This window comes from Microcebus murinus, chromosome 14 (assembly GCF_040939455.1).
Source record: "Microcebus murinus isolate Inina chromosome 14, M.murinus_Inina_mat1.0, whole genome shotgun sequence".
NCBI lineage: Eukaryota > Metazoa > Chordata > Mammalia > Primates > Cheirogaleidae > Microcebus > Microcebus murinus.
The window spans coordinates 51,498,707-51,517,784 of NC_134117.1; the positions used below are offsets into that span (position 1 = coordinate 51,498,707).

At 46.7% G+C, this 19,078-nt stretch overlaps 1 protein-coding gene across 1 annotated transcript in view; it reads left to right on the forward strand.

Annotated features, from left to right (window-relative positions):
* The first annotated feature begins 3,282 nt into the window (after positions 1-3,282).
* The window catches only part of STOX1 (storkhead box 1), a 54,868-nt gene continuing 39,072 nt past the window's right edge, over positions 3,283-19,078 (forward strand). Inside the window, exon 1 of the mRNA XM_020280436.2 lies at positions 3,283-3,624. Within this exon, the coding sequence (XP_020136025.2) occupies positions 3,315-3,624 (310 nt within the window). The 5' untranslated portion in view covers positions 3,283-3,314. The remainder of the gene's footprint in view (positions 3,625-19,078) is intronic.

Below are 19,078 nucleotides of genomic sequence, written 5' to 3' on the forward strand. Positions count from 1 at the left end.
AGGTATGTTGGTGCATGCCTGTAGTTCCAGCTACAGGGGAGGCTGAAGCAGGAGGATCACTTGAGCACAGGAGTTTGAGTCCAACCTAGGTAACATAGGGAGAACCCCCATTCAATCCCAATCCATCAGTGCATCAATAAACAAACAAACAAACATGATTTGACAACTTTCCTGCCTCTATAAGTAGAGAATGATGTTAATTCTGTCTTCTAGTTTCTTTGGTCTGCAGAGACCACAAAGATGGCAACCTCTTGAAAGTTGTTCCTCTAGTTTTGCCATGTAATAATACAAGAGCATTCGGGTTAGCAGCCTACAGTTTTCCATTTAACTTTTTAAGACATGTTCCATTTTGTAGAAGTTTGGGATGTAGCTGATCCTTTGGGGAAAAAATGTGGCTAAGTATTTGGCTACAGTTTAAATATTTTCTCCTTGCATTCGCTCCCTCTTTTGTTAACTGGGTGCTTTTGTTAGTTGGACTAGCTTAAGCAAAATGATAAGAGGAATTTCATACATCTGAACAAATGGTCCCCATGCTTAAGACAGTGCTACCTAGTAATTTCAGGCCATAAAATCTCATAGCTGGGTTCTACCTCGCAGCATCCTTGCAGCTACAGCCCCTACTAAGAAGGACCTATCTCTGTGTATTTCCAATTCAAATTCTTAGGAGAGGGACTCAAGCTCCGGACAACTTTTCGCACTAGGCCACAGGTCCAGTGAGTCAGGGTGATGATCTCCTGGCTTGTCCTTTAGTCAGGTAAGTGGGCAAGAAGACAATGGGATCACTGCCTCACTATCTAGTAGCTTTGTCCTCATGGGCATGCTGCCTAGACTTGCTAAGCTTTTGTTTCTCTTGTGGAAGGTATGATTTAATTATAATATCACTTTCAGAGGATTAATTTTTGGATAAAAGTAGATCATACATGTAAAATCCTAATATACTTCTAGGCACAAAGTGACTTGAGAGTAAATGGAAATTATCACCATCCTTATTATTTTAGGAAAAACACTGTACTAGATACTAGAGATATGGGGATCAAAGTTGTACTTCCTCTACTAAAAATAGAAAGAAATTAATTGGCCAACTAATATATATAGAAAAAAATTAGCCAGGCAGGGTGGCGCATGCCTGTAGTCCCAGCTACTTGGGAGGCTCAGGCAGGAGGATTGCTTGAGCCCAGGAGTTTGAGGTTGCTGTGAGCTAGGCTGATGCCACAGCACTCTAGGTGGGGCAACGACAGTGAGACTCTGCCTCCAACAACAACAAAAAAGGTTGCACTTGCAAGGCCACCCTTGATTCTGCAAGGTGAGAGCCATGATAGAATCCAGAGTAAGAAGCTTACCTCTCAGTGAGATTATTGCATTTGTTCTCTGGGCTGTGTTTATCCATCCATCCAACTATCCAAGAATCAGAATTGAGATGTCAGATGTTTGTCTCCGGTACATGTGCTTATTTCAAGATGAAATCAGACATTTTTTTTTTTTTTTTTTTTGAGACAGAGTCTCACTGTGTTGCATCAACCTAGGTCACAGCAACCTCAAACTCCTGGGCTCAAGCAATCCTTCTGTCTCAGCCTCCCGAGTAGCTGGGACTACAGGCATGCACCACCATGCCAGGCTAATTTTTTCTATATATTTTTAGTTGGCCAAGTATTTTTTAGTACTATTTTTAGTATAGATAGGGTCTTGCTCTTGCTCAGGCTGGCTTTGAACTCCTGATCTTGAGTGATCATCCTGCCTCGGCCTCCCCAGAGTGCTAGGATTACAGGTGTGAGCCACTGCGCCCAGCCTGAAATCAGACTTATTTCTCATAGGGAAGCCTGACTTGGCGGTTGTCTGAGTCCATTCCTTACTACTTGTGTCACTGGGAAACACTTCTTAATCCAACTAGCTGCAATTTCCTCATCTGTAAAAAACACAAAAACCAAAACCAGAGATAGTAATAATAGCAATAAACAGAGTTGTGCCGTTAACGCTCCCATAATGAGTGTTCAATAAACGTTAGCTATTGTTATTATCATTTATAATTCATTGTGCGCTTACTAGGGGCAGGGTATAGATGATCTCAAATTATTATAGTTACTGATGATTGATGAGCCAAAGGAATGGGAAGCAGGGAATGAGCCCCAGCTTTTGCCAAGTACCTTTGCTTCCTCACAGTACTGAGTTCTGGTACCAAGCACAATGCCCTTCCTTTCTTTTTTTCTATGTTCTCTTTTCAAATGCTCATTTTCGTTAAGGAGTCCTCACCCAGGGCCCCAATCTGGGTTTCAGCCTCTGTCTCTTAGCACCGGAATTGTCCCTCATTGCTGAGGCACTGGCTACGTTCTGCTGAAACAGGAGATCGCAAGCTTGTCTTCCTTCACTGCTGGGAGCTCCAGGGCCAGGACAGTGTCTGTTTGTTTTGGAATCCCCATATCCAACTCAGGGCTGAATCCCATGGATTTCACTGCAGCTCACCAAGCACAGCAACACCGCTAGAACACTTTCCCTACCTCGCCACTCGAGTGTATGGGGTACCCTAGGGGCCAGAGCCTAGAATTTCAGAAATTCATGGACGAAAGGGTCCTCGGTTTACTCTCCTGTAAAATGAGTTGTTGGGACAGTTCTGAGGTCCTGAGAAGGGAAATAACTTGTGTCAAGCAGGCCAGCCAGTGTGCTGGCACGCGCATCGACTCCCAGTCTCGTGGAGGCTGAGACGGGAGGATCGCTGTAGCGCGTGATGATCGCGACTGTGAACGGCCACAGCACCCCTGCCTGGGCAACACAGTGAGACTTTCTCTCAAAAACAAAAAAAGCAGAAGCATAACCAAGACTCAAACCTGGGTTTCCTGCCAGTTTGAGCGAGGTCCACGACACCCGAGGCTGATCCTTGGGGACTCTCTCACTGGGAACGACCCCAAGGCCAGGGCGACGACGGCGGCCCTGTCCTCCCGGCTCTAGGGACCCCTGCAGTTCGCGCAGCGGTCAGAGGCTCCCCAGGGGGCTGCGGGACTCCCCGAGGAGTTGGAAAAGCCCCGTGCGCGCCCATCCGGAGAAGGGGCGCTCTCGGCTGCGGGCGACTGGGAAGTGCAGGGCGTCGCCGGGGGCCGTGGAGTGGAGACAGGCGGGGAGATCAGCACTCGGATCCCCCCAGGGCGCTCCGCCAGCCGGAGCCGCGGCCGCCCCACCCCCGGCCCCCGAGTCAGTCGCCCCGCCCCCGGGCCCCGTTTCCCCGGCAGCGGCGCCGCGCGCAGTCGGCCGAGCCCTCCCGCCGGCGTGCGGCTGCCGCGCGGGCCCGTGCGCTGGGCTGTGGGCTCCCGGCCGCCCGCGGCGGCATGGCCCGGCCCGTGCAGCTGGCCCCGGGCTCGCTGGCGCTGGTGCTGTGCCGGCTGGAGGCGCAGAAGGCCGCGCGGGGCGCGGAGGAGCCGGGCGGGCGCGCCGTGTTCCGCGCCTTCCGCCGCGCCAACGCGCGCTGCTTCTGGAACGCGCGGCTGGCGCGCGCCGCCTCGCGGCTGGCCTTCCAGGGCTGGCTGCGGCGCGGGGTGCTGCTGGTGCAGGCGCCCCCCGCCTGTCTGCAGGTGCTGCGGGACGCCTGGCGGCGCCGGGCGCTGCGCCCGCCGCGCGGCTTCCGCATCAGGGCGGTGGGTGAGTGCGGGGCCCAAACGGGAGGGGCGCCCGCGCGAGCTGCGGGTCCGAACTCCGGGCTGCGCGGACGAGTGCGGTCCCGGCTCCCGGCCACGGAGTGGAGGCGCCACTCTGCGGGAGTGCGAGCTCGGGCTGAGGGCCAGGCGGGGTGGCAGGAGGAGGGCTGGCTTGCCAAGATGCCGCGGAGACACCACAAGCTACAGTCCCCACGGTGTGCCGGCAGCTGCCAGGGCCAGCTCCAGGACGCCTCTGTTCCTCAACTCTTAAAGCCAGTGGAGTGCGCAGGTTCCTGGCAGAAGGAACTTTCTACTTAGAAAAGTGATGGAGAGCGAGGCTGCGCTCCAGGGGGATGGCCAGAATTTGCCAAATCTGGCCGCAGCTTTTTCTTTCTCTTCTTCCTTCCTTCCTTTCTTTTTCCACTTTTTTAATTACAGACTTGAAGCAGACGACAGTCTGAGGTCTTCATGTCTTACTGTACTGGATGGTGCGCTGGTCTTGGGTCAGGGCCTAGCAGAACAGGTCCCTTACTGCTTGGGAAAAAGAAATAAGCGGTGCTCTGGACACGCCCCGTCCCATTAACTGAATAGAGAGGATTCCACCTTCCCAGCCTTTTCAGACTAACCGGTTTGTTAGAAAGCAGACAGCTTTTTGCCTGCATAAAATAGTTTCTCATTTGAGAAACTAACCCCCTGCACCAGTGAGTGGTCTCTGACTCTGGCCACTAAACTCAGGCAGGCTCGTCAGCTGCCTGTAACAGCTCAGTTCTGTCTGTCTGCATTTATGTGGGGTTGCGAGGGTCATTTAATGGTGTGTTGTTGACAAGTCACCAGTTGTTCCAGCCCTCAGTTTGACTCCTACCAAGGAACCCCTCTGTCTTACTCCATAAATCTTCTGCCTTCCATCTGAGGAGGAGGAACAGCATATAAAAAAACTTTTGTTTTAGTCCTTAGGGATAAGGGAACAGGGCAGCAAGAGACACCTGGTACTGTGCTTCATCTGTTCAGAGGTGGTGTCTCCATAGCCCAGGCCAGTGAGGTTGGTTGAACCTTGATTTCTCACCTCCATGTTGTCTGTCCTCCCCCCCACCTCCACTCCCCTTTTTTCTTAAGAGCAAAGGAGAACTCATTACAAAACCACATACACGTGTTTCATCTCCTTTTACTTGCAGGAGTGAGTGGAGAAACTAGGTTTCTGGCTCTGAGAGCAGTGAGCCAAGTAGCCAAGCCAGAATCCTCACGGAGGAAGGGGTCTTTCAGACAGGCTGCATGAAAAACTCTTTTCAGTTCTGTGTCCTCAGTTTTTCTGGTTTGAATTAGTGGTTACATTCTCTCGTTCCGCACCCCCTTTCAAAGGGTGAGCATAGAGTATATTGAGACCTGGGGGTGAAATAAGAGAGGACTGTGTTAAGTCAGGCAGCCACTACTCCCCTACCCGGGGGTCCAGTGAGCAGTGGTGAATGCGGGTGACTGGGTTGTTGCTGTCTGATGCCATCTGAAAGATGCAGCACGTCACCCGGTGCCCTCTTTCTCTGCCCACTGGGTTATGGTGCCTCAAACATGACTCAGGATGTAATGGACGTTGTATTCTGTGGGGTGTGAAACCCAGTGGTCTTTCCCCTGTGGCATCCATCAACCTTGACTTGCATCTCTTGGCAGGAATGGTTTTGAGGTTTTTATTTTATTTTATTTTTTGAGACAGAGTCTCACTCTGTTGCCCAGGCTAGAGTGCCGTGGCGTCAGCCTAGTTCACAGCAACCTCAGACTCCTGGGCTTAAGTGATCCTCCTGCCTCAGCCCCCCGAGTAGCTGGGACTACACGCACATGCCACCATGCCTGGCTAACTTTTTTCTATTTTTAGTTGTTTGGCTAATTTCTTTCTATTTATAGGAGAGACAGGGTCTCCCTCTTGCTCAGGCTGGTCTCAAACTCCTCAGCTCAAGCAACCCTCCCACCTCGGCCTCCCAGAGTGCTAGGATTACAGGTGTGAGCCACCACGCCCAGCCGATTTTGAGGATTTTAATAACTGAGTCCTGACAAGAATTTGAACATTTAGCTGGAATTTGGACAAAACCACCCATTTTGAATTTTGAGGCACAAAATGGAGAAAGATCTTAATTGATGCCAAGTGATACGTGCAGGTGGGGAGCAGAAGGGACCCTTTTGTTTTGAATAGGGTTAAATAGGGTTGCTAATTGCTAACTAGAGGTCTAACTTGGAGTCGCTGGGTCAGCATAGACCAGGCATCATGGCAGCTCTTGGGCCACCTTAGAGTCCCGGAGGGTGGTGAAGGCATGAGAAGCTGCTTCCCCCAAAGGAATTGGAAGTTTTTTTGTTGTTGTTTTATTCAGGATATTATGGGGGTACAAACATTTTGGTTACAAATAATGCATTTGCACTGCCCAAGCCAGGGCTACAAGCATGTCCCTCCCCCATATAGTGCCTTATGCTTCCATTAGTTGTGGGTTAACCCCCCACCCCCACCCCCATCCCTGACCGGCACACAGTGAATATTACTACCATGTGAGCACCTTAGTGTTGGTCAGTCAGTACCAGTTTGATGGTGAGTACAATTGGTGCATGTTTTTCCCTCCTTGTGATACCTCCCTTTGAAGGATGGGCTCAATTTCTATCCAGGATAGTATAAGAGGTGCTAGATCACCATTGATTTTTGTAGTTGAGTAGTATTCCATGGTATACATATACCACATTTTTTTTTCTTTTTTTTTTGAGACAGAGTCTCTGTTGCCCTGGCTAGAGTGCTGTGGCATCAGCCTAGCTCACAGCAACCTCAAACTCCTGGGCTCAAGCAATCCTCCTGCCTAAGCCTCCCAAGTAGCTGGGACTACAGGCATGCACCACCATGCCCGGCTAATTTTTTCTATATATTTTTAGCTGGTCAATTAATTTCCTTCTATTTTTAGTAGAGATGGGGTCTCCCTCTTGCTCAGGCTGGTTTTGAACTCCTGACCTTGAGTGATCCTCCCAATTCGGCTTCCCAGAGTGCTAGGATTACAGGTGTGAGCCACCGCACCCGGTCTATACCACATTGTATTAATCCACTCATGCATTGATGGGCATTTGGGTTGTCTCCACATGCTTGCAATTGTGAATTGTGCGGCCATAAACATTCAAGTGCAGATGTCTTCATTGTAGAATGTCTTTTTTTCCCTTTGGATAGATGCCCAGTAGTGGGTTTGCTGGTTCAAATGGTGTTTCTATGGAATTGGAAGTTTTGGTCTGGTTGCTCTCCCTACCCTGGCAGAGTTGACTTCCAGAAGCCAAAATGGACATCCAGGAAGGGTAGGGAAGAGCTGCTGTGGACTTTTGCAGGCTTGTGCTCCATTCTCTCTGTTACTTTGTAGGAAACAGCAAGATGCTAGAAAAGGACAAAGGATCAATTTGGTCTCTTTGCTGTGGATTTTTTTAAAGGCTCATTTACTCCTACATGAAAGCATTTGGGCACAGGGAGTATGCTGGCCAGCTCAGACAGAAATGCAGGGAGGCAAGGAGGGGTGGCCACCAGCTTTATAAACCCAGCTGTGCTCCCTTGCATCCTTTTCCGGCTTCTGGGCCTGGGGCTCATGGGGCCTCCTAAGACATGAGCAGACAGGAGTAACTTGAGCCCCAGGTGCAGACCTCAGCCTTAAAGCCTGCGGGGGCTTTTGTTCTCTCCTAGAGTTCTGTGCCTTTTCTTTCCTTCTTCTCTTTTCCCACCTCACCTTTCCTCAAGGGAGAAAAATAGTTCCCAGACCGAGAGTATTTCCCTAAAAAGAGGGACGTTGGAGCTTTAGCTTGATTAACAAGGAGCTGTTAACTGTTTGTGGTTCCAGTCCTCAAGTGTTTTGCTTTTTGTTTTTCCTTAGTCAGTGACATTAACAAATGAAAGGGTGAGTTCTGGAAGCTCCTGGGAGACAGCTGCTTACCCAGCTGAGCCGCTTGGGGTGGGCAGGGTAGGGGTGTTTAGTGAGGGGGGGACTCCTGTGTTTGTTTGGAAGAATCTGTAGCTACTCTGAGACCACACCTACTGGGATGCAAAAGGTTAATGGCAGGAGGCCTCTGAAGAGGGAGGGAGGCCACTTGGCTAAACAAGTTTGTTCCCTTCTCCTGAAATGTATGGCTGAGGTGTCTCCACTCTCTCACCCCAAGCAGGGCCTTGCATCTTTTCTCACTGAATAAAAATGCCCCAAATGCCTGTGCCTCTTTTTCACTTTCTTTAATGTGCAGGAGGTTTGAGGGAGGCACATCTCATGTGGACACGTGAAAGCCTGTTTGTCACACTGCTTCTTTTTTTAATACTTGCTTCATGAATTTATTCATGTGGCAGGTACTTATTCTAGGTGCTTCTGCATTTTAATGCATCTTTCATTTGGATTTGCTTGTGGAGTCAATCTGTTCAGTTCAAGAGAGGAGGCTGAGTGGGAGGCTGTGATCCCGAAGCTGGCTGGTTCCTACAGTCTTCTCCATCCCACAGTGACGTGTGTGGGCCCTGCAGGTTTGCCTGTAGTTGAGCAAGTGTTCCCTGGTGTGTGCTGTGGGGGTTACTGAACATCAGGCAGTTCAGGCTGGCCAGAGGGAGGTGGTGGATCTTCCTACCTCTCCTTCTGCCCTTGTACCTGCTCCTGGAAGCACCTCTGAGCACAGGCTTCCAATCACAGAGAGATACCGAGGCAAAATTGCAAGTGCTACAGGAGTGTAGAGACCAATTGCCAAAGCTAGATGTCGACTGATTTCACACTCTGTTCTGGGATCTGGTTTGGAAGAGGAGGTACATTTCCAGGGTGCCTGGTGCCTGGTGCTGCAAGAGTTGAGCAAATCTCTGAACTGCTGTTCTTACTTGTTCTGTGACTTGGGGAATGTCATGGGGGAGTGTATAGAGATGATGAGGAAATAGAGTGGTCCAACTCCTACTCTGCCTTGTTTCTGAAGTCCCACCTTGGATGGCAGCAGGGCATCTTATAAGGCTTAGTAGCCAATGGAGTTTTTTAAGTGACATTTATATTTAGTGAAATGCACAAATATTACATGTACTATTTGATGAATTTTTCAAATGCATATGTGTGTAAACCAAATTTCTAACTGGATTTAGAACATTACCACTACCCCAGAAATTTCCTCTTGCCCTTTCCCTGTCAGCTCAGCTCCCATCCTCAGAGATAACCGCTATTATTATTTTTTTTTAGAACCAAAATTAGTTTTGCATGTTCAAGAACTTCGCATAGACTGGGTGTGGTGCTTCACGCCTGTAATCCTATCACTTTGGGAGGCTGAGGTGGGGGGATTGCTCCAGGTCAGGAGTTTGAAACCAGCCTGAGCAAGAGCGAGACCCCATCTCTACTATAAACAGAAATGTTTTTAATTCATATCTTCTTGGCTGGTCGAGGTGGCTCACACCTGTAATCCTTGCATTCTGAGAGGCTGAGGCGCAGGGGATTGCTTGAGCTCAGGAATTCGAGACTAGCTTGAGCAGCAGTAAGACCCTGTCTCTACCAAAAAAAGAATAAAAGAAAAAAAGAACTGAGCTGAGCAATGCAACGCATGCCTGTAGTCCCAGCTACCTGGGAGGCCGAGGTAGAAGGATGGCTTTAGAGCCCAGAGTTGGAGGTTGCTATGAGCTACAATGATGCCACTGCACTTTATCCAGGGCAACAGAGTAAGACTCTGTTACAACAGCAATAACAAAAAGTCAACCCAGTGCCCTTCCTCACAACCTTAAGAAAAAAAGTTCATATTTTCTCCCCTTTTAAAATGTCATTCTGTTGGTGAGAAATCTCTAGCCACAGAGAAATGAATGGCCATGACAAAATCATTTAAATGGTCACCCAAAACAAATGCTTTTGTTTTATCTTGTCCTCTTTCTGGACAGATCTTGGCATCTCTCCAGTCTTTTCTAGTTCAATTATCCCTTGTCTTCTGTTAGGTGGAAAGCTGGAATAATTCTGCCCATTTTGCAGACAGGAAATGGAATCAAGGCTGCAATGTGGCTGGTGCTGCTCGGGTTTCTTGCCTTCCTCTCTGTTCCCCACCAGTCCTCCCAGGTTCCCAAGAAGGCTCTGCTAGTTCTCATCAGCCAGTGCCCGGAACTCACGCTCCTCATGAGGCTGGCAGCTTCCCACCAGGTCTTTGGGCCACTCGGAGGCCCCAGGGAAATGGCAGGAACAGCTGCTCTGACCATGCCCTGCTCTCACCACCCTCCTTCCCTGACAGGATCTTCCCAGCCATGTTTTTCTAGTTTTGTTCTGCCAGATGTTGCCCTTTACCTTGTTCTGCTCAGGAAGGGTTCAGTCTGAAAGAGCCCAAAGGGCTCACAATAGGATGTCTTGTTGGCATATTGTTGTTATCAAGCTGGGTCATCTTTATGTAGCATCTGGATAGTTAACAAGTATCCACGGCTCCATGTTTTTTTCTGTTTTTGTTTTGTTTTGAGATAAGGATCTTGCTTTGTCACCCAGCCTGGAGGGCGATGACATGCTCATAGCTCACTACAACCTCAAACTCCTGGGCTTAAGCAATCCTCCTGCCTCAGCCTCCTGAGTAACTGGGACTACAGATGTGTACCATGATGCCCAGCTAATTTTTTAATTTTTTGTAGAGACAGGGTCTCACTCTGTTACCCAGGGTGGTCTTGAACTCCTGGTCTCGAGTGATCCTCCCACCTTGGCCTCCCAAAGTGCTGGGATTATAGGTGTGAGCCATCACTCCTGGCCTTTTTTTGTTTTTTGTTTTTTTGAGACATTGTCTCACTCTGTTTCCCAAACTAGAGTGCCATGGCATCAGCCTAGCTCATAGCAACCTCAAACTCCTGGGCTCAAGCAATCCTTCTGCCTCAACCTCTCAAGTAGCTGGGACTACAGGCATGCGCCACCATGCCTGACTAAATTTTTCTATATATTTTTAGTTTTCCAGCTAATTACTTTCAATTTTTAGCAGAGACGGGGTCTTGCTCTTGCTCAGGCTGGTCCCGAACTTCTGAGCTCAAACGATCCACCTGCCTTGGCCTCCCAGAGTGTTAGCATTACAGGCGTGAGCCACAGTGCCAGGCCCTTTTTTTGTTTTTTAACACATTGCTCATATTCCTTTTTCATTGTAACATGCACTGAGCCTTGTTAATATCCTTGTGAATCTAGGCATTACTACTGAAGAACACCAGTGCAAAATTACTTTCAATTACAGGCAGCAAAACTGAGACTTGAGTCGTCACTGAAAACTGTAATTTAAAGTTTCCAAATCTCCCAGAACCACCCTGGTTAGTGAAGAAAACTCGGGTTCAAATTCCTGCCCTGCCACTTATTAGCTATGTTTCCTTGAGCTAGTAAACCCCTTTTGCCCCTTTGTCTTCATGGGTACAATGAGGACAAGAAATAGCTCCATAGCAGGTCGTATTGAAGATAAGGTACCTGAGAACATTCAGTGTGTGCCTGGGCCACAGACAATGTCAAGAAACCAACAAAACACATGGCAATTTCAAGCATGCAGGACAAAGAGAACCGGTCTCTGCATTCTTGTTCTCTAGACAGCCTGTCTCCAGTGGGTCCCATGCTAATCATTGCTAGCCTGGCATACATTTATGTTTAAGACCTCTGTCCTTTTGCCTTGTCCTTCCTGTCATATGCCAGATTCCTTAGTGCTGGTCAGGCCTACCGCCCATCATTGTCCTGTGCCTCAGCTCAGATCCCAGAGGGTGCCTGGTGCTGTACAAGGGCCTGCACTGGGATCCCGATGCCTGGGTTTGGAACCAACCCTGCTGCTACGTTGCTGGGCGCCCTCTGGCCTGTCATCTCCCTTCTCTAAGCCTCTGGTTCTACAGCCGAAAACAGCTTCCTGCTTACTTTGGCTCTGTTTTACTGGCTGAGATGTCCCAACTCCTGGCCTTGGCTGGGTCAGCCTGCCAGTCACCTGTGTAGAGGCCCAGGGAGGCTGGGTGCGGTGGCTCACGCCTGTAATCCTAGCTCTCTGGGAGGCCGAGGCGGGCGGATTGCTTGAGGTCAGGAGTTCAAAACCAGCCTGAGCAAGAGCGAGACCCCGTCTCTACTACAAATTAATTGGCCAACTGATATATATAGAAAAAATTAGCCGGGCATAGTGGCGCATGCCTGTAGTCCCAGCTACTCGGGAGGCTGCGGCAGGAGGATCACTTGAGCCCAGGAGTTTGAGGTTGCTGTGAGATAGGCTGACGCCATGGCACTCTAATCTGGGCAACAAAGTGAGACTCTGTTTCAAAAAAAAAAGAGACCCAGGGAAGAACAGACAAAAGCTCACACTGAGGTTTCTTAAGATATTTTCCATAAACAGGGAGGTGGTACCTTCCCCTTAGTCCTGCCCAGACATCTTGACTCTCTAATACCACTCTCCCTTGGTGAAGCATCCCAAAGTAACATGGTTGTTGAAGCAGCCACAGCATGCTGGGCCTCCCTTGCTCACATGATCATCTGTCAGGTGCGCATTGAGCGTATTCTGTGTGCCCAGCCCTGGGACGGTCAGTCCGTAGAGAGGGACAACAGGTTCGTGCTCTGACCTCAGGGAGCTCACGGCCTGGGGGCAGATGGATGAATAAGCGGTACACAGTCATAGGGAACAGTAGAAGGCCAGCTGACAAGGGTCCCATGCGTGCGTACATGTGTGTCTGGGGAAGGCTTACTGGAGGAAGTGAGGCCTAAACTAAGGTACAAAGAAGGAGTAGATGGTAGCTTAGTGAGAAGCACGTTTTAAGTGGAGAGGGAGGGCCTGTGTCCCTGTTGTATGACCCACATGGGAAACTGCAAGCGGCTGAGCATTACAGGGCATGGAGCACGAGGTGGGCAGTGACGCCAAAGCCGGGAGAGGGGCTGGTTGGGATAGGCCTTCACCCCTGTACTGAAGGGTGTGGTTCTGAGCCTGAGGCCACTGAAGAGTGTTAAGCAGTAAGGTGCATGTATGTGATTACATTTATAGTCCTGTTTACATGATGTCCATGGTAGATACTTCCCAGCCTGAGGTGTGCATTATCTTCCATCTACATTGTCGCCTGCAGCGGTGTCCTGTGCCTTTGAGGGGTTACATAAGCTCCCCTGGACCTACTGGTGTTTATGCCTTTGGTGCTTGTTAAGTGGCAGGTCTGACATCCTAGTAAGGCTCTAGAAAGAGCTCAGGGGCTGTGCAGGACACCCGGGATCTAATCCTCTGTCACTAACCAGCTGAGTGACCAGCTTCTCATCCAGTCCCCTTGGGGCCTTGGTTGCCTCATCTGTGGACGAGCATTCCTCCCGCCCTCTCTCCTTCACAGCGTTGGCCTCAGGCTCCAGTGAGATACCATCTGTGAAAACACTTTGGAAAGTATACGGTACAAACACCAGCGTGTCCTTCCACATATTTGTGTCTTCCTTAATTTCTTTCATCAGTGTTTTGTAGTTTTCAGCATACATGTCTTTCACTTCCTTAGTTAAGTGTGTTCCTAAGAATTGTATCCTTTCTGATGCTGTTGTCAATGGGATTGTTTTCTTAATTTCCTTTTTGGATTTTGGATAGTTCATTGCTAAATATATAGAAACATAACTGAATTTTTGTATATTGATTGTGTATCCTGCAGCTTTACTGAATTTGTTTATTAGTTCTGACAGTTTCGTGTGTGTGTGTGTGTCTGTGTGTGTGTGTGTATAGTATTCAGAGTTTCCTATATATCAGATCATGTCATCAGCAAACAGAGATGATTTTACTTTTACTCTTCTGATTTTTTTTTTTTTTGAGACAGAGTCTCGCTTTGTTGCCCAGGCTAGAGTGAGTGCCGTGGCGTCAGCCTAGCTCACAGCAACCTCAAACTCCTGGGATCAAGCAATCCTCCTGCCTCAGCCTCCCGAGTAGCTGGGACTACAGGCATGCGCCACCATGCCCGGCTAATTTTTTATATATATATCAGTTGGCCAATTAATTTCTTTCTATTTATAGTAGAGACGGGGTCTCGCTCTGGCATCAACAAGAAAAAGGGATCGTTTTGCATATTTTTATCCAAAAGATTAAATCAGAAGAAAAGAGAGTCAATTATCATGGAATAAGCTTAATATTGCAAGTGATCATGGCAAGCAGTTTTAGTTTCCTCATGCATAAAGAGCTAGCTGATCTAGAGACTTCTCTGCATTATAAAAGCTTAAGGTCTGATTTTCCCTACCAGCACAGAATTGAGCTAAACCTCCAGGGGGCCTTTGGAAGCCCTCATATCTATGAAACCTGTGAGCCCAGGGGACATCCAAACTCTGCCCCTTCTTGAAAGCTCCATTGCCAGGTGGTAGATGGGGAGAATAACATCTTCAAGCAAAGCATTTCCACATCCCAATTCCACAGCTTCGGAGCAGGGCAAGCATGGTGGCTGCCATTTACAAAAGGCGGAGGATTCTGCCCCATGTCACGTGGTTAGCACTGGGGACAAGGCCCAGAATGTATGTCCAATGCTGTTTCCTAGGCCCAGCCTCAGTAGTCCAACATACAGACCTTCTCCGGGAGGGGGACTTGGGCAGTTTTCACTTTTCTCTCTTTTTCCACCTCATTGTCATAGGGGCTCTGAGACACGGCTCTATAGGGCGGGCCCCAGGCCCACGAGACAAGCCGGTCAGCCCATTCCACAGTAAGATGCTGCAAAAGGACTTAGAGTTTCCCAAGAATGCCTCAAACATCTACCCCAAGAGGAGTCTGGCAAAAAGGGATTTCCCTGGTGGAACAAGCTTGGAGCACTCAGACTATTCTCCAGCCTCCTAGATATAGATAATCAGCATACCAAGGTCTCCTGAAGTCTTTGCACTAATGAGAGCTGTATAAATGTGGTCTCCAAACTTACTTAGCTAGGAAACTCTCTTTCACGTAACTCTATTTACGTCCCATGGAACTAGTGTTTCTGCACACTTCGAACAATGCTGTAAATTCCTTGCATTTATACATTTTTTTTTGAGACAGAGTCTCACTCTGTTGCCAGGCTAGAGTGCCATGGTGTCAGCCTAGCTCACAGCAACCTCCAACTCCTGGGCTCAAGTAAACCTTCTGCCTCAGCCTCCCAAGTAGCTGGGACTACAGGCACGTGCCACCATGCCCCGCTAATTTTTTCTATATATTTTTAGTTGGCTAATTAATTGTTTTCTATTTTTAGTAGAGACGGTGTCTCACTCTTGCTCAGGCTGGTTTCAACTCCTGACATTGAGCAATCCACCTGCTTCAGCCTCCCAGAGTGCTAGGATTACAGGCGTGAGCCACCATGCCAGGCTATACATTATTTTTTAATGACCTTTTAATAGAAACATTTTGTTTCCAAAAAAAATAATATATGTAATATGCTAACATTTCTGTAAAAATTAGGGTGGATATATCTATCCATATTGCTTGTAGATGTATAAACTACCTCTGGAAGGATTAGGGAACTGTCACTGCAGTTGTTTCCAGAGAAGGGGACTAGGTGGCTGGGGGCAGGGGAAGGAAAGATTTTTTACTATATACCCTCTTGCACTTTGTGAGTGTGTTACCTAAATAACCCATCAAATTAAAATAATAGGTACTAACAGTAGTACAGACTTTAAAACTATAAAAACATTTACAAGTGCACATGCACACACACCCTCATGCCCCCACAGCTATAGTCCACACCAGAGATAAAATACCAATGTTAATATTTGATGTTTGGGCCGGGCGCGGTGGCTCACGCCTGTAATCCTAGCTCTTGGGAGGCCGAGGCGGGCGGATTGCTCAAGGTCAGGAGTTCAAAAGCAGCCTGAGCAAGAGCGAGACCCTGTCTCTACTATAAATAGAAATAAAATTAATTGGCCAACTGATATATATATATAAAAAATTAGCCGGGCATGGTGGCGCATGCCTGTAGTCCCAGCTACTCGGGAGGCTGAGGCAGAAGGATCGCTCGAGCCCAGGAGTTTGAGGTTGCTGTGAGCTAGGCTGACGCCATGGCACTCACTCTAGCCTGGGCAACAAAGCGAGACTCTGTCTCAAAAAAAAAAAAAAAAAAAAAAAAATATTTGATGTTTGTCTCACCTATTTTTGCTTTTTTTTTTTTTTTTGAGACAGAGGCTCACTTTGTTGCCCAGGCTAGAGTGAGTGCCGTGGCGTCAGCCTGGCTCACAGCAACCTCAAACTCCTGGGCTCAAGCAATCCTTCTGCCTCAGCCTCCCGAGTAGCTGGGACTACAGGCATGCGCCACCATGCCCGGCTAATTTTTTCTATATATATTAGTTGGCCAATTAATTTCTTTCTATTTATAGTAGAGATGGGGTCTCGCTCTTGTTCAGGCTGGTTTCGAACTCCTGACCTCTAGCAATCCGCCCACCTGGGCCTCCCAGAGTGCTAGGATTACAGGCATGAGCCACCGAGCCTGGCCTATTTTTGCTTTTTTTTGCCTGTGCTTTTGTTGTCATATCCAAGAAACCATTGATAACACCTGTGTCATCAAGTTTTCTCCCTAAGTTCTCTTCTAAGAGTTTTGGTTTCAGGTCTTAAGTTTGAGTATTTAATCTGAGTTGTTATTTGTGTATGGTATAAGAAAGGGTACAACTTCATTCTTTTGTATGTGAATATCCAGCTTTCCGAGCAACACTTGTTGTAAAGACCATCCTCTGCCTATAGTGTGTTTTTTTGTTGTTGTTTTTTCTTGAGACAGAGTCTCACTCTGTTGCCCTGAGTAGAGTGCTGTGGGGTCAGCCTAGCTCACAGCAACCTCAAACTCCTGTGCTCAAGCGATCCTCCTGCCTCAGCCTCCCAGAGTGCTAGGATTACAGGCGTGAGCCGTCACACCCTCATGGAAGATCAGTTAACTGTATATGCCCTGTATATTAATAGGTTTATTTCTGGGCTCTGCATTGTGTTCCATTGCTGTATATTTCTGTATTTATGTCAGTAGCATACTCTTTTAATTACTGTAGCTTTGTAATACATTTTGAATTCAGGAAGTATAATGTCTCCAGCTTTGTTTTCCTCTCTCAAAACTGTTTTAGCTATTTGGGATGTTTTGTGATTCTATAGAGATTTTAGAATTGTTTTTTCTATTTATTTATTTATTTATTTTTTTGAGACAGAGTCTCGCTTTGTTGCCCAGGCTAGAATGAGTGCTGTGGCATCAGCCTAGCTCACAGCAACCTCAAACTCCTGGGCTCAAGCAATTCTCATGTTTCAGCCTCACGAGTAGCTAGGACTACAGGCATGTGCCACCATGCCCGGCTAGTTTTTTTATATATATTAGTTGGCCAATTAATTTCCTTCTATTTATAGTAGAGGAAAATAAAAAAAGAAATTAAAATAATTTAAAAATTAATTTAAAAAAAGAAAAAAATGTCTATACTATGCAAAGAGAGCTACAGATTCAATACAATCCCTATCAAAATCCCAGTGGTGGCCACACTTGCCTGTAATCCTAGCACTCTGGGAGGCCAAGGTGGGTGAATGGTTTGAGCTCAGGAGATCAAAACCAGCCTGAGCAAGAGCGAGATCCCATCTCTACTAAAAAAATAGAAAAATTAACTGGACAACTAAAAATATATATCTTTCTTTAATGACTAGTGAGTTGTCTTTACATGTGTGCTTTTTGCCACTTCCGTATCTTCCTGGTAAGTGTCTATTAAAATCTTTTGCCCATTAATAGCTTTTCTTATGAAATTATAGTTCTTTATATATTTTAGATATAAGTCCTTTATCAGATATGTGTTTTGCAAATGTTTTCTTCTAGACTCTGGCTTGTCTTTTTATTTTTATTTTTTACCATTGTCTTTCAAAGAACAAAAGTTTTTAATTTTAATGGTCTAATTTATCATTTTTTTCTGTATTATTTGTTTTTGTTATGTGTCCTAAGAAATCTAAGCTTATCAAAGATCACAAAGATTTTTGTTGTATATTTTCTTTTAGAAATTTTATACTTTTAGATTTAACATTTGGATCTCTGATGCATTTCATGTTAATTTTTGTGTATGGTGTGAGTTATGGATTGAGGTTTATTGTCACTATTTTTGGCATATGGATGTCCAATTCTTCAAGACCCACTTGTTGGAAAGATTGTCCTTTCTCCATTGCATAACCTTGGCTTTTTGCCAAATAGCAATTGGCCACATATATATGGGTATACTTCTATTCTCTTCCATTGATCTATACACCTATTCTTTCACCAATACTACACTGTCTTCATTACTATAGCTATATAGTGAATCTTAGAATTAGGTATTATGGATCCTTCAACTATTTTTCTTTTTGTTTGGCTACTGTAGGTCTTTTGCTTTTCCATATAAACTTTAGAATCAGCTTGTCCATTTCTAAAAAAAAAAATCTTGCTGGAATTTTTATTAGGATTGTGTTGAATCTATAGATCAATTTGGGGAGAATTCACATCTTAACTATATTGGATCTTCTGATCCGTGGAGGCAATATGTCTCTCTAGTAAATCTTCTTTGTTTCTGACTGTGTTACAAATGTAAATTTTGACCTTTGATTTCCTGAGTCTTTGAACAGCTCCTGTGAAACAAAATACCTTCAAATACCAAGGAGTAAGCAGTGCAGGTGCTTGAGGAAGCAGAGAAAGTGGAAACCTCAGAAGCCCCTTTTAAATTCCCTAGAGGCACAGGGGCATTGAGGATCAAAAAGGAACAAATCCCTTGAGGAGAATTAGAAAATCTGCATCAACTGAGAGGGAGAAATACTTTGAAAGGGAACAAAAGATGACGCTAGTATAAATTTTAAGAACATCAGCAAAGGTGTTCTTGTGGTGGCTTAGGTTTTGGGGCAGTTGTTTTGCTGGGTTGAGGCTGGGTTTGGGGGTTCTAAGGTAGAAGTATTTTCAACTTTCCTCCTGCCTGGAACTGATCCAGGCCTTTCATTTAGTTATTGATCAAGAACTGTGCTGGGCCAGCCCTGACCTGGTTGCCAGGTGGGGCACAGGGAGGGCCACTGGGTCTCATTGCCCTGTGGACATAAGCTGAGCAGGATTTCCTACACTGGAAAACACATCTGTCATTTTTCTTCTATGTCTCCTTCAGGGCAGAGGCAAGGAGCCTGGCCCTTAGTCCCTGCTAATTGATCATAACTAGAAGGTGCTAATTCTGGATGAGGTGTATTCCTCAAATGCCTCTTGTGATTGTTCTTTCTTTCCTGTTCCAGATTTTGATTTCCGTTGGAATACAGGTTGAAAAACTACCTGCAAGGAGCAGTTTTAGTATTTGGGCTTTGGGGTTTTTGTTTTTTGTTTTTGTTTTGGTCACAGCATTTGCCAGAATCCTTTTCTCTTAAACTTACTATTGTCTGACTCTTCACAACTGTAAGAAGGGAAATAAGCTATGGCATGCCCTTTAAATGGTATTTGTGGGTCATATAAAATGACCAGTCCCTGGACAGCAATAGCATTTGGTGATGGTGCTTTTCAGAAATCCCAGAGCTGTGGTTTTTGTTTTTAAACTGAGCTTAATTGTTTAGCCCTGCAGTTGCCTGTCCCTCTCTTTTTTAAGTATTCTGTTATA